General features: G+C 46.7%; 1 protein-coding gene across 1 annotated transcript; it reads right to left on the bottom strand.

Annotated features, from left to right (window-relative positions):
- Positions 1-4,590: 4,590 nt before the first annotated feature.
- On the bottom strand, positions 4,591-13,527 carry ATP5F1D (ATP synthase F1 subunit delta). The gene is made up of 5 exons (XM_075261630.1): positions 13,323-13,527; positions 10,143-10,296; positions 7,446-7,534; positions 5,425-5,553; positions 4,591-4,668 (listed from the first exon to the last, which is right to left on the bottom strand). Exons 1-4 carry the CDS (start codon positions 13,443-13,445, stop codon positions 5,431-5,433), a joined length of 489 nt encoding a protein of 162 aa, XP_075117731.1. The 5' UTR covers positions 13,446-13,527; the 3' UTR covers positions 4,591-4,668; positions 5,425-5,430.
- Positions 13,528-14,011: the final 484 nt, after the last annotated feature.

The raw sequence follows: 14,011 nt of genomic DNA, 5'->3' as shown, positions 1-14,011 counted from the left end.
ACTGCCGGAACGAGGACGTGACAGAGAAGGGGCCTGATGGACTGGAGATACTGGCGCCTTGTCTATATAATAGGATATAATGGGAAACTAGTAAGCGAAGGTGGCTCAGGCACTGCCTGATTGAAAAGTAAGAGGCGGGGGTCCTGATGCTGAAGACCTCGGGGCTGTCTTATTCACTGCCGGGATTATATCGTGACAGAGGAGGGTCCTGATTGATTGGTTTTATTGCTTCCGATAGTAATGGATGATTAGTATACGAAGGAGGGGTGGCCATTACATTGCCTGCGGAAAAAGTAAGACGCGGGTCCTAGTGGTGAAGGGGCTGGCTTTATTATTGCCTGTATACATTTAAGACAGTAGTAGGGCAAGGTCCTAGGACTTCATAGGCGTCTATATTGCTGCCAGACTAGACCTAAGCCGGTACTTGTAGTCAGGACCCCTGGAGCTGTCTGTGCAAAAGGCCTGAAAAGCAGGCTTAAAAGACACAGTCCTTCTCCCACTAGAACTTAGGCTGCTCTGTAGAAGAAAACTAAGTCCCATTTGGCTTTTTTTTTTTTTAAACATCAAAATGGTTTATTGTTATTTATTCATATTATTATCTATACTGGCAACATATTCCAAATATTATTAATAATACATTGTATTTATATAGCACCAACATATTCCGCAGAAGGACTAGGGCCCGCTAGAATTTAGGGCTCTTTCACATCTGCGCCCGGTCTCCGTTCTGCAGGTTTCCATTTCCTGCACAAAACTGAGCAGGAGACAGAAAGCTGCAGGACTGTTTAATACTCATTCATTTGAATGGGTTTGAATGATGTCCGGCCGTGAGCAGTGAGCGTTTTATGCTCTCCGCCGCGAAACCGTTTTTTTTTTTTTTAAATCAGACATGCAGTACTCTGTGTCCGATTTAAAAAAAAACGGTTTCGCGGCGGAGAGCATAAAACGCTCACCGGCACTCACGGCCGGACCGATCTGAAAGGTTTCCGTCTTCTGTATGCAGAAGACGGAAACCACAGAGTGGAGACCGGAACGTTGGTGTGAACCTAGCGTTAGCCTGCTCTTTATAAGGATGCTTCACCCCAAGTGTGAGAAGGAGCTATCGCAAGTCCTTCCTTCCAACCGTGATCAGGCTGTATAATCTACATCAGACCAAGCGAAGATCACTCCGCACAGAAAACTTATGATTATGAAGTCTTCCTTCTTTCTCTTCCGTTCCTTAGCTGCTATGGACTTCTAGTATATCTTCTCTTCTCAGCATATGTGTGTCTACGTCTGTATTATATTACTGTGTATTATCCTGTATCTGTATTACTATGCTGCTGTAACATACTGAAATTTCCCCACTGTGGGATTATTAAAGCATTATCTTATCTTAAATCCTTGTACATACCTCCCAACCGTCCCGATTTCCGCGGGACATTCACAATTTGGGTGACATGTCCCGGTTGGAGGGAGGTATGTCCCGATTTCAACTCAGATCTGCGTCCAGAGGACGCAGATCTGAGTTGAACACATATGCGGCTGAAGCAAGGAGCTGTCACAGGTCAGCTCCTCGCTTCGCCACTGCGCGTCTCTCTCGCTGATACATATGCGGCTGAAGCGAGGAGCTGACCTGTGTCAGCTCCTCGCTTCGCCACTGCCGCCGGCTACTGGCTTGTAGACGCGATGTGATGTCCCACAAGCCAGTAGCCGGCGGCGAAGCGAGAAGCTGACCTGTGTCAGCTCCTCGCTTCAGCCGCATATGTGTCAGAGAGAGAGGCGCGCAGAGAGCGGCGAGGGAGCGGAGGAGAAGGTAAGTGTAATGTGGAGGTGGAACGTGAAACTGGGGGCAGATGAAGGAGAGGACGGCATGACACTGGGGGCAGAGATGTGGAGACATGAATCTGGGGGCAGAGATGTGGAGACATGAATCTGGGGGCAGAGATGTGGAGACATGAATCTGGGGGCAGAGATGGAGGGGACATGAATCTGGGGGCAGATATGGGGGGGACATGAATCTGGGGGCAGAGATGGAGGGGACATGAATCTGGGGGCAGAGCTGGAAGGGGGACATGAAACTGGGGGAGGGATAGAGGGGGGACATATAATTTACGGGTGACTGTAGGAGGATTATACTGTGTGCGAGCACATGAAAAATTAACGAGTGGGCGGAGTCAACACAAAAGTGGGCCAGGCTAAATTCACATTTTGTCCCTCTTTCGGTTCTTCAAAAGTTGGGAGGTATGCTTGTAGACAGTGGCGTAACTAGAGACGGCAGGGCCCCATGGCAAACTTTTTTTTTAATTCAAAGTTTTTTATTGAGTTTTTTCTTTTCATAATACAACAAAGGGAATGTACATTCCGATAACAGCGACAATGCACAAATCGAGAGAAGGAATGCAATACAGTTAGGAAGAAGAAAAAACATTAATAAATCGAAATGTTTGTTAAAATCAGCAAAGAAAAATGGGTAGGGGGATGCACAATCCAAGAGAGGAGGATAAACCAGTATCTAGGAGTATCGAGATACAAGGTTGCGAGGATGAAAGTGTAAAAGGGAGGAGGGGGGGATCAGTTAAGACATCTACTATGTAACGAAGGGCTAGGTGAAAGGATATTTGGCAGCATCTCAGTGAGATGCTCAATATGATAGCCAGGGGTTCCAGATGTGGATAAATCTATCATGTGTGCGAGTGGACCAGCTGAGGAGCTCCTCAAATCTCGCTATTTCCTGGACAGAATTTTCCCATACACCTAACGGTGGCGCCAGGGGTTGCAGCCAGTACCTCGGAATTAGCGATTTGGCCACCGCAAGCATATGGGAGACTAAGAGGTCTTTGGGAGGCGAGTAGCTGTCATTCGGCAGATTTAGAAACAAAATTTCTGGTGTTAGGTCGAAAGCAGGATTTGCTACTTGTCTGATCTTCTCCGTCACTGCCTTCCAGAAGGGTGCAATATTTGGGCACATCCACCAGAGGTTTAGGTATGAGCCTGTCTGGGCTTGGCATCTCCAGCACGTAATCTCATCATGTAAGCCCCTTTGGACCTGCCAATTGGGGTTCGGTACCACCAAGACACCAGCTTGTAGTTTGATTCTCACAAGCGGATGGACCTGAAAAAACCTTGCGAGTACTTCAAACCTCTATCAATGTCTTCCTGTTCCAATGTAATATTCTGTCTCCCAGCTCGTGATGTCGTGATGTAAGCGGGTTTGTAGCTAAGTTGTGGGGAGACAAATCTGTGGAGCATAGCGGAAGTTTTGCGGAGTAGTCTTGTTTGTGACAAAAGTAGCTTTTCAAAAGTAGTGACCTTGTAGTGGGGTCTTCACACCATTGAGACCCCACATAAACCTAGTTAAATGTATTGTATTTATTTATATTAAAAAAAAAAAAAAACACCCAGAGGAGAGTCCAGAATTTCATGTGATTTGTCACACATCTTGCACCCGTCCCCTCTCACATATAACTATAGCCTCAATGTACTCCTTTTATCATGCAGGCTGCAGCCGCAATTCTCCATCTTGCACAGTCTGCACCGCCATTTCCTCTTTACTGCGCAATCAGCCTGCACATCATACGCTATATCTCTCACAGCCTACTGCCCCACGCAACCTTTTTACTCAGAGCCTGCACCCTCATGTTCCCCTCTTGCTCACACACAACCTGCAGCCCCCATGTGCCCCTCTTGCTCACACATAGCCTGCACCCCCACCCCCTCCAGTTGTGTGTGGGAGAGGGGTACATGGGTGTGCAGTCTGTGTGTGAGCAAAAGGGTGACAGAGGTGTAGGTTGTGTGTAAGGCCTAGTTCGCACGGGACTGTGTATTTTGGTCTTGATTTGGTCCAAAATACGCCTGCCGCAGCTTCCGACAGTCACGGCTTCCCGCTCAGGAGCAGGCCCAAATGACTCCCATTAATAGCACTAACAGACCTTTTTTTTTTTCTAAATAAGATTTTTTTTTTGCCTGCTACACCCCCTTAAGCAAGGCACAGGAAATTCATATTACCCTTAATGTTATATTTGAGGGGAACAAACACTGCAGTTTTCCCCAATTCCCCATCAGAGTTCATAATACTGCAGCTGAATTCCACAGAAATATAGACACGTTAATCGTTACCCTATACCCAACGTCATAGCGACACCAGACTACTACCAACCTAATAGCGCTACCAGAATACGACCAATCTCTGGACAGATGGGACACGGCCTTTGAAAGAAAGCTGTCAATCTGCTGATAAAATGTAAATGGAGACAAAACCCCATGTAAGGATATTGGGGAAATAAGAATGGAGCATGTCGGATTTCACCATGTCTGTCCCTACAGATTAGCCATCGCCACAAATGCCCACCAGTAGTTTCTGCTCTATCTGCACACAGGTAGATTGAGCCAAAGATACATTTGTAGGTGCAGGACCGGAAGATTGGAGAAAAGCTTCTCATGTATGTGGATGTTTAGAGATATTCAGGTTTTAGACGCTTCCTATACTAACTCAAGGTTTTAGGTCAGCCGACATATCCACCTATTATATAACCATTTTAGTATTATTCTTCAACCTTTTCCTAAAGACAAGCTGTAACTATCTGCCAAGTAATAAAACACACAAGATGGTAGGTTTTTCAATTTTTTATTATTTGGGGAGGATGGCGGAAGAAGTGCTGTATGAAGTGCTGTACGACTATCAAACCCCTGTAAAAGAACAGAAAAAAAAGGTATAAAAAAGATCAGAGAATACACAAGAAACTTATTCTATATGGCGGGTTACAAGAAAGATCATATCACCATCTTATGGGAAAACAAGGAGGTTTACTGGTAGAGAATGCAATGAAATAGTAGGATGTAGATTTGTGTACATAGGATTGCAATGCTTAACCTGTACACTTAGCATCTACTACAACATAGGAAAGATGATGCAGAAGGCGGCAAGACAAAATGCAATGAGCGGGAAGTATCAAGAGGACGTACAAAGTGAAAGGGCGCTTCTATGCATGTGCATAAGATGTACAGAGAAGAGGAATAGCACGTTAGGAAGGAAAACACAGACAAAAAGGAGAAAAAACAAAACAAAAAACGTGCCGTAGGGAAACACATTCAGAGTTTAAGATTAGAATTAGAGATGAACGAGTACTGTTCGGATCAGCCGATCCGAACAGCACGCACACATTGAAATGAATGGAAGCACCTGGTACTTCCGCTTTGACGTCGGCCGGCCGCTTAACCCCCCGCGTGCCGGCTACGTCCATTCATTTCAATGCGTGCGTGCTGTTTGGATTGGCTGATCCGAACAGTACTCGCTCATCTCTAATTAGAATCATACAGAAAGGAGAGTGAACAGCGCACAAACAGATACAAGCGCAAGGAACAAAAGCCAGGAGGCACCAAGTATTCCCCTTTAAAATGAGCAGCAATGCAACAAACATGTAAGACCCTTGTATGGATACCCACCTGCCTTTATTCTAGAGCTTTTACAATGGCCTCACAAGCTTCTAGGTTAACCTGAGCCTCTGCCTTTGCAACTTCATCTCCGGCGCTCTGCAGCTCTGCCAAGGCTTTCTCTAGGTTTGACTTTGCACTCTATCAAAAAGCACGAAATACAAAAAAAAACAAAACAAAATGATTGTTAGGGCAAGTTTACATTTTACACACAAGTTTACAAAAAGGCAAGAAGCAAAGTAGCATGATAATGTCACATTCTACCTCTAAGAAACAGGCACCCAAGTCTGGCACATGCGCTTTCTACTACAGCTTATAAAGTGAATAGATATACAGCCACAGACTGAGGTAGGACAGGACTATTTGGGACTCTTTAACCACCAGTCCAGAAGTACCTGTGGGTGGTTTATTGTCAAAAAGAACCTATCATTGACTTTTGAAATTGCAGCCCATCCCTGATATATACCCCGGCTGTCCACAATTACTGCCCGTCTCCTAACCTTGTCAGACAGGCTAGGCCTTGCTCTCACCAATAGGATTTTCACAGGAACAAAGCCCCAACAGAACCCTCTCTTGGCTGGAATATGCCCCGCTACACAACTTCCTCCACCTGGGCCCAAACTCCCTCACCGACTTCAAAGCCGTTCTCCTTGTCTCGATGACCCCAGCACGTGTCATCTCATTGTTTTGCCATCTCCTCAAATCCCATTTTGTTAATAAGCTGACCCCACCCCATATATCAGATTGCCTTACTGTGGCTGCCCTGGACTTTCTTCAAAGATAATCCTCAAATCCACAACGTGCCGAGACTCTCCTTACCCAGATCCTGACATGATTCTTTAAAGGGATTCTACCATTAAAACATTTTTTGTTGATAAGACGTCGGAATAGCCTTTAGAAAGGCTATTCGTCTCTTACCTTTAGACGTGGTCTCCGCTGCGCCGTTCCTTAGAAATATCGTTTTTTTTTACCGGTATGCAAATGAGTTCTCTCGCAGCAATGGGGGCGGGCCCAGGCATTCAAACAGCGATGAGGGCGTCCCCACTGCTGCCAGAGAAGTGTCTCCAAGCGCCGCCTCCTTCTTCGTCCTCCGCGTCATGTTCAATGTCTTTTTCCGGCGCAGGCTCGTGACTTCTAGCAGAGCAGACTGCGCAGGCGCACAGGCTATGAGAAAATGGTTGCTAACAATACTGTGCAAGCGGGCATTTTCCGGTGACCTGTGTGCCTGCTCTGCTAGAAAAGCCGGCGCCGGAAGACATTGAAGATGACGCTGCGGATGAAGAAGGAGGTGGCGCTGGAGACAATTCTCTGGCAGCGGTGGGGACACCTCCATCGCTGTTTGAGCGCTGGGGCCCGCCCCCATCGCTGTGGGATAACTCATTTGCATACCGGTAAAAACCGGTATTTCTAAGGAACGGCGCGGTGGAGATCACATCTACAGGTAAGAGACGAATAGCCTTTCTAAAGACTACTCCGACATCTTATCCACAAAAAATAAAAAAATGTTTTAATGGTAGAATCCCTTTAACCCTATTATTGAAGAATAGAGGTTTTCGGCTCCCCCATGCCTGGGGCTGCCCCCCCTTTAAAGTTCCACCAGGTTGGCTCCTTCCCCTATCTTCCTGGACTTTTCCCCCACTCCTTTTTCTCTTCTTCACCCCCTTGTTCCCCATCTTTATTCCTTCTTAGACTATATAGTACCTTTCTGTGTGACCCCACTACATTGTATTTTGTGAATATATTTGTAGGATTTCTTTTAAATACATAACTTTAATAAATATATTTGGTAAATAAGCCGCAGGCAGTGTTATCCGGGTTTCCATTAGATGAAGGAATTAGGGGAGAACAAATTCTTTTGGCATTATTTGATACAATAAGCAGCCATGGGCGCAGATGTTGCAGTCGGTCAGTTCACCGACAATATGAACAATTAACATACAACTTCTGGATTCTTCTCTGCCCATGTCAAGAGGTCAAAACGTAAAAAAGTCTACAGTGTGTCTTGTATTAACCGTTACCTGATCTGAACTTACACTTGCATCCAGCATGTCCAGAGTCACGGCTTCCTCGGCCAAGAGCTGCACGGAGGAATCTGCATTCACAGTCACTGACCCGCTGCTCACTACAGAAGACGACAACACTTAGAGGAAATTCTACAACACTAGCACAGGATATCAGTATCAAAAACAATCAATTGATGTAATAAATTAATTTCATACATCCAGACTACACAACACCATCGTGAGCAACGCTGGCCATGCCATCTGTGCCGCCTATGCTTTGGCAATGAATGTGGGTTGCAAAAGCACAGCTGCAAAACACGACCTGTCCCAATATAGGCGGCTCGGACATGGATCTGTGTAATGCACGGCCACGTGCAAGGCCATGAGTCAGTGTGCTATCCAGATAAGGCCTGGATAACACATTGAACTAGTCCAGAGCCATCTGCAATTCCAGCAATAGGACAATCAATCATAAATTAGTGGAGTGTATCCCCCCATATACCGTATTTTTCGGACTATAAGACACACCTAGGTTTCAGAGGAGGAAAATAGGGGAAAAAAAATTTTAAGCAAAGAAAAAAAAAAAAAAAAAAAAAAAGGTAAAATATTTAATATATGGGAGTTGTCGTTTTGCACATTGACAGGTTACCCTGCCGCTGTACGGAGATACATAGAGCGTTTTTTTTGCGGGGCCAGATGTACTTTTTAGTTCTACCATTTTGGGGAATGTCTATTTCTTAGACCACCTTTTATTTAATTTAGAGGCAAAACGGCGAAAAAAAAAACAAAAAAACCACGGCGGTTTGAAAACTATCAGTAGACCAGGCATTTCCGGACACAGGGATTCCTAATGTGTTTGTGTTTCACAGTCATTTTCTACTTTTATATGTATTCTAGGTTAAGGAGGTGATTTAGAACTTTTATTTATTTTATTAAAGCTTTTTTTTCCCCCTCACTATTTTATTGCCCCTTGCCCCTAGGTGGCTTGAACCTGCAATCATTTGATTGCAAGTCACATAGACGGCAATAGAAGTGTATTGCCGTCTATAGGAGATTCTCTACATTACTATTACGGCTGGTCATAGACCAACCGCAATAGTAATATAGCAGTGACAGGCCTGGGAGCCTTCATTAGGCTCCCGGCTGTCACCAGAACAGGTCGGCTCCTGCGACCTCGCCGCGCAGGAGCCGACCTGCAACTTTAAAGGTATAGGGCTGTATTCCACACCTTTTTTTTGGGAAGGGGGGGGAGGGGGGGAGAGGAGACCCGGTTGCCCGGCATTAGAACGGCGGATGCCGGGAAGGGTTTTAGACGCTGGCACAGGTGTCAGGGCCTGCAGCATTGCCACGCTCCTGTCGCTGCAGGAAGCCAGCAGCAGCAGGAACATGGCGATCTCCACATTTGGACTATAAGACGCACCCTCATTTCCCCCCCAGATTTTGGGGAAAAAAAGTGCCTCTTATAGTCCGAAAAATACGGTATTAACTGCTTATAGCGGTGCTTCAGTGTAAAAGCCACTGTCACCTCCATCAGTCAACATAACCTGTTTACAGCTCAATCCTATCCAAGTACATTGGGCTGAGTACATTGGGCTGAGTCTTCAAATAGCTGACTGGTGGGGGTCGCAGAAATCCCCTTAAGGCTAAGGCCCCACGGGCCGGAACCGCAGCGTTAAAGCGCTGTGGGAATAACCGCGGCGTGAACGCATAGCAGTTCTTCCCGCAGCGCTTTGAACAGAGTTTTCCTCCGCGGACTTTCTGTCACAATTATATCTACGGGAAAGCCGCCGGCGTTTCCGTAGATATAATTGACATGCTGCGATTTAAAAAAAAAAAAAGCTGCGTTTCCACATTGCGGGGCTTCAGCCTTAGGCCCCCACAGCAGAAATGCAGCATTTTTTTACGCAGATTTTGCTGCAGTTTTTTGAGCCAAAGTCAGACGTTTCCCCTTCTGTTTAACACAAACGGCTGACTTTGGCTCAAAAGCACACAGCAAAATCTGCAAATCGGAAAAAAAAAAGCTGCGTTGGGCTTCAGCCTTAAAGAGGAGCTTTCACCAAATCTAGTTCTAGTTAATAGGTGCCACTCCACCGATTCCAGGGCATGTGGAATTTTTTTATTTTCTCTAGAAACCCCCCCCATATGCCCAATATAGCCGAGCAGTGTCAGTAAGGGGCGAGTCAGAGCTTAGGTGGGTGGTGCCTGCTCCGGCCAGGCACCGCCCACCTGACAGCAGAAAACAGAAATAGGGCTCGTTCACATCTGCGCCCGGTCTCCGTTCTGCAGGTTTCTGTTTCCTGCACAAAAGAGAGGCAGGAGACGGAAACCTGCAGGACTCTTTCTCACCCATTCACAGATGATGGACCCAAGAACGTCACGACCCCCAGGGTATGTAATGTGGAACATTCCCACCCTCCTCCAAGTCGCTCTGCCCCCTCCTTCCCCAATAATTTATGAGATTAGGGGAACACTGCTTCAGATTACCAGCCACCAGCAATCTCCGGACTAGATAAGCCAATTACAGCTCCGAGGACTGTGCCTTAGACAGACCAATTGAAAAAAATAATTGTTAAGGAATCCTATCCTTGGTGACTAGACCGGTCTGACAAAATTCTGCGGTTTGGCACATCCTTACAACTTGAACGTGTCAACCATGCCCATCAGTATTAACTAGACTTCCTGACAGATACAGAGGAAGATAGAAATCAGGACATAAGGCATACGCACCAAAGTATTTCGTTGTGGTCCCATCTTCACTGAGCACTGAGACAATGCCAGGCCTGAGGACTTGGAGCGTGGGGACGTGATTCGCAAGGATACCAAACATTCCTGTTGTTGTGGGGACGTCTACTTGCTTGACATTGGCGCCATTGTAAAACACCTGTGAAGAGGACATGGGTCACAAAGACAGCCATAGAGAGAACTGCAATAACACAAGCACATGGAGACAATTGTACACATTAAGCACATGGACGCTCGAACACCTAGGAAAGCTCAGGGACTAGTGAAATGTGTGAACTGAAGCTTTGTAGGATCACACAGTAAATACAATTTTAAATGACTGCTTTTATAAAGGTCTGTTAGTGCTAATAAAGGGTTAATAATTGCACCCATATACCTTTAGCAGTGTTTTGAGTGTCTCTGGGAGCTCCTGGTATCTTCTGCATTTGTTTACACCTTCAGCTTCCTGCTATGTAACTTCTACACTGACCCCTCTCATCTCACTCCTCCCTTCCATGCACCCCCTCCCTGTCTCTCTAGCCCTTCCTTATCTACTCCCCACCCCCTTGACCCCATTATATAATTTCCTTGCAGGCTTCTTACAGCAGGAGGGCCCCTCCTTTACTGACACTCTCACCAGCGACGCCTCCTTCAGCTGCATCCTCCCCTTCTCTTGTCGTCTTCCGTCTGGGTCAGCTCCGACGTCTGCGCAGTCGGCTCTGCCAGAGAGACACTAGTAGAGCCGACTGCGCATACCGGCCGGTGGCCATTTTTTGTTCGGCGTAGACTTAGAGGAGCGTACTGCACGTGCACGCAATTGCGGCTTCGAAAAAACAGCCGCCGGCTGGCATGTGCAGTCAGCTCTACTAGTGTCTCACTGGTACAGCTGACCGCGCAGGTGTTGGAGCTGAACCAGATGGAAGACGACGAGAGAAGGGGAGGATGCAGCTGAAGATGGAGACGTCGCTGGAGAGAGTTCTCTGGCAGCAGTGGGGACGTCCCCACCGCCATTTGAGCGCTGAGGCCCACCCCCATCGCTGCCAGAGAACTCATTTGCATACTGGTAAAAACCGGGATTTCTAAGGAACGGCGGCGTGGAGACCACGTCTAAAGGTAAGAGACGAATAGCCTTTCTAAAGACTATTCCAACGTCTTATCCACAAAAAAAATACATATTTAGTGGTACAATCCCTTTAAGCTTTGTAATGTCAGGGGGAGGGGGGTGTCAGGCAGGGGGATGCGATTCGGAGGCGACCAGTGTCAGAGCTCAGGGTCACACCTCCTTGTCTGCTCCTGCCTGACACCACCCTCCTGACAGTACACAGTACCACATGCCGTAGTAAATAGCATCAGACACCAACAGCACTAATTTCTCAGGAATGGTGGGGGCTACGGAAATAATTCCATCTGTGACAGAATCAGCGGAGAGACAACTAATTAAATGACATGAAGATCTTGAAGGTGGTGACAGGTTCTCTTTAAGCCGCCCACAGATAGGACCACATGAGCAATCTGACAGGTTTAGGCAACTTAGGCAGGGTTCACACTACTGATGAATTCTGTTATGAAGGAGTCTGTTAAAAATAAAAAAAACCGGACACCTATCATAACAGACACTGATGTTAATGCATCCGTTTTTTTGCAGTCCGTCAAGAATCTGTTTTTTTCAGAAGGACACACAAGTCCTCTATGGAGGATTTTTTTCTGTCCGCTGGGGAAAAAAAACGTATTGGGTGTAAATGGACACAAGATAAAATCTCATTGAAATGAATGAAAATTTTAACGGATTTCTGGCGGCTCAGCTGGTGTCCGTTGTGACAATCTTGTAACGGACAATAGCGATGGTCACCAATGGTAATGTGAACGCCCCCTTACATTTTACAGGAAAGTTTTAAAACTCTTTACTTCTATTTTATGTCATTGCAGATTCAGTTTTCATCTGCGCCTAATTCTAAATCCAGAACACTGCCGGATTCCTCCTGAGCTCTGTCCTGTCTGGATAGGGGAACCCTACAGATCACTGTGCCAGGAGTCCCCGGAGTCACTGGAGTAGGAGTGTGCACTCAAGACTCAGGACTGACAGCCTTGTACTCAGTGACCCCCATAACATACCTATGAGGGGAACCGCTTTCCACAGATTCTTCATAGCTTTGAGTATATTGTGGGATCCGTGTAGGAGGGTAAACATAGGACATGACTTAGTCTTTGAGGGTCTGTTCATAGAACCGGTCACATGAATATCCCCATTTACATAAAATTTATATAATACAGCCATTGAAATAAAAGGTTGTCACACTGACGATATTCACTGTCATGTCAATGCTGTATGTGTCACCATGTGCACCAGTACTCAGAGTACCCACATTCCCGGCATCACCGGGAGCCCGGAGGTCAGACACATACCCCATAAATAGGGGGACACATAAATAATACACATAAGGCTACCCCAATCATATAGAGATCTCCATAAGTGAGACCTTACACACGGTGACCTTGGGGAAAGTCCATGAATCCTGCCGTACAGAGGTGACCCCAGAGCCGGGCACATGTCTGCTGTCTATAGAGTATCTGCAAGGACAAGATCACCGACACAATGTGACCAGTCAGAGTCAGGGCTACTGGGAGGTGTTAGGGAAGTGCCCCATACAAGTGACTGTACACAGGACATGTCACATACAGCACATGTACACCACGGTATAGAACATGTAACATACAGCACAGACATACACACCAGTGTATAACATGTAACATACAGCACATATATACACACCACAGCATATAACATGCACCCCCAGCATAAGTATACACCATGCATTCAACATGTAACATACAGTACATCACATATATACACCAGTGCATACATGTAACACACAGCACATATATACACCAGTGCATATAACATGTAACACACAGCACATATATACACCACTGCATATAACATGTAACACACAGCACATATATACACCACTGCATATAACATGTAACATACAACACATATATACACCAGTGCATATAACATGTAACATACAACACATATATACACCAGTGCATATAACATGTAACATACAACACATGTATACACCATATAACATACAGCACATACATACCCCATGTAACACACAGCACATATATACACCAGTGCATAAAACATATAACACACAGCACATATATACCCCGCCATACTACCTGACTAGGAGAGGCGAATGTGAAGCTCATGGCTGGAGACCCGGCCGGCGCAGCCTCGGCATAACATCTTACGTGACGCAGAACTACCCGGCGAAGACCCAAAAGACTGCGGGCGGACAACATGGTGAAGCCGGGGAATGTGACCGAGGACAAGGACACCGGATAACAAGCTAGGCCGGCGCGCAAGGGATGACGGGAAGGTCGTGGCTCCTGATAGGTGTGACGTCACCGGAGGGGCGGGGCCTCTTTCATCTCAGCACTTGGCAGTATATAGGACGCGTGAGCTGGTTTTGATAGCGGCTGGGGTCCTACTGGCATGTATAGGGGCTGGGGTCTTACTGGCATGGATAGGGGCTGGGGTCCTACTGGCATGGATAGGGGCTGGGGTCCTACTGGCATGTATAGGGGCTGGGGTCTTACTGGCATGTATAGGGGCTGGGGTCTTACTGGCATGTATAGGGGCTGGGGTCTTACTGGCATGGATAGGGGCTGGGGTCCTACTGGCATGGATAGGGGCTGGGGTCCTACTGGCATGTATAGGGGCTGGGGTCTTACTGGCATGTATAGGGGCTGGGGTCCTACTGGCATGGATAGGGGCTGGGGTCCTACTGGCATGGATAGGGGCTGGGGTCCTACTGGCATGTATAGGGGCTGGGGTCCTACTGGCATGTATAGGGGCTGGGGTCTTA

This window comes from Leptodactylus fuscus, chromosome 1 (assembly GCF_031893055.1).
Source record: "Leptodactylus fuscus isolate aLepFus1 chromosome 1, aLepFus1.hap2, whole genome shotgun sequence".
In the NCBI taxonomy this organism is placed as follows: Eukaryota; Metazoa; Chordata; class Amphibia; order Anura; family Leptodactylidae; genus Leptodactylus; species Leptodactylus fuscus.
The sequence above is the reverse complement of the archived record's forward strand: the minus strand, read 5'-3'. Positions and strand labels throughout refer to the sequence as shown.

Excerpts from the sequence above, each read along its gene's own strand:
- ATP5F1D (XM_075261630.1), bottom strand. The coding sequence starts at position 13,445 with ATGTTGTCCGCCCGCAGTCTTTTGGGTCTTCGCCGGGTAGTTCTGCGT. Across the intron at positions 7,535-10,142 it reads GACCACAACGAAATACTTTG|TGAGCAGCGGGTCAGTGACT; the intron begins GTGCGTATGCCT and ends CGTCTTCTGTAG. Across the intron at positions 5,554-7,445 it reads TGGACATGCTGGATGCAAGT|AGTGCAAAGTCAAACCTAGA; the intron begins GTAAGTTCAGAT and ends GCTTTTTGATAG.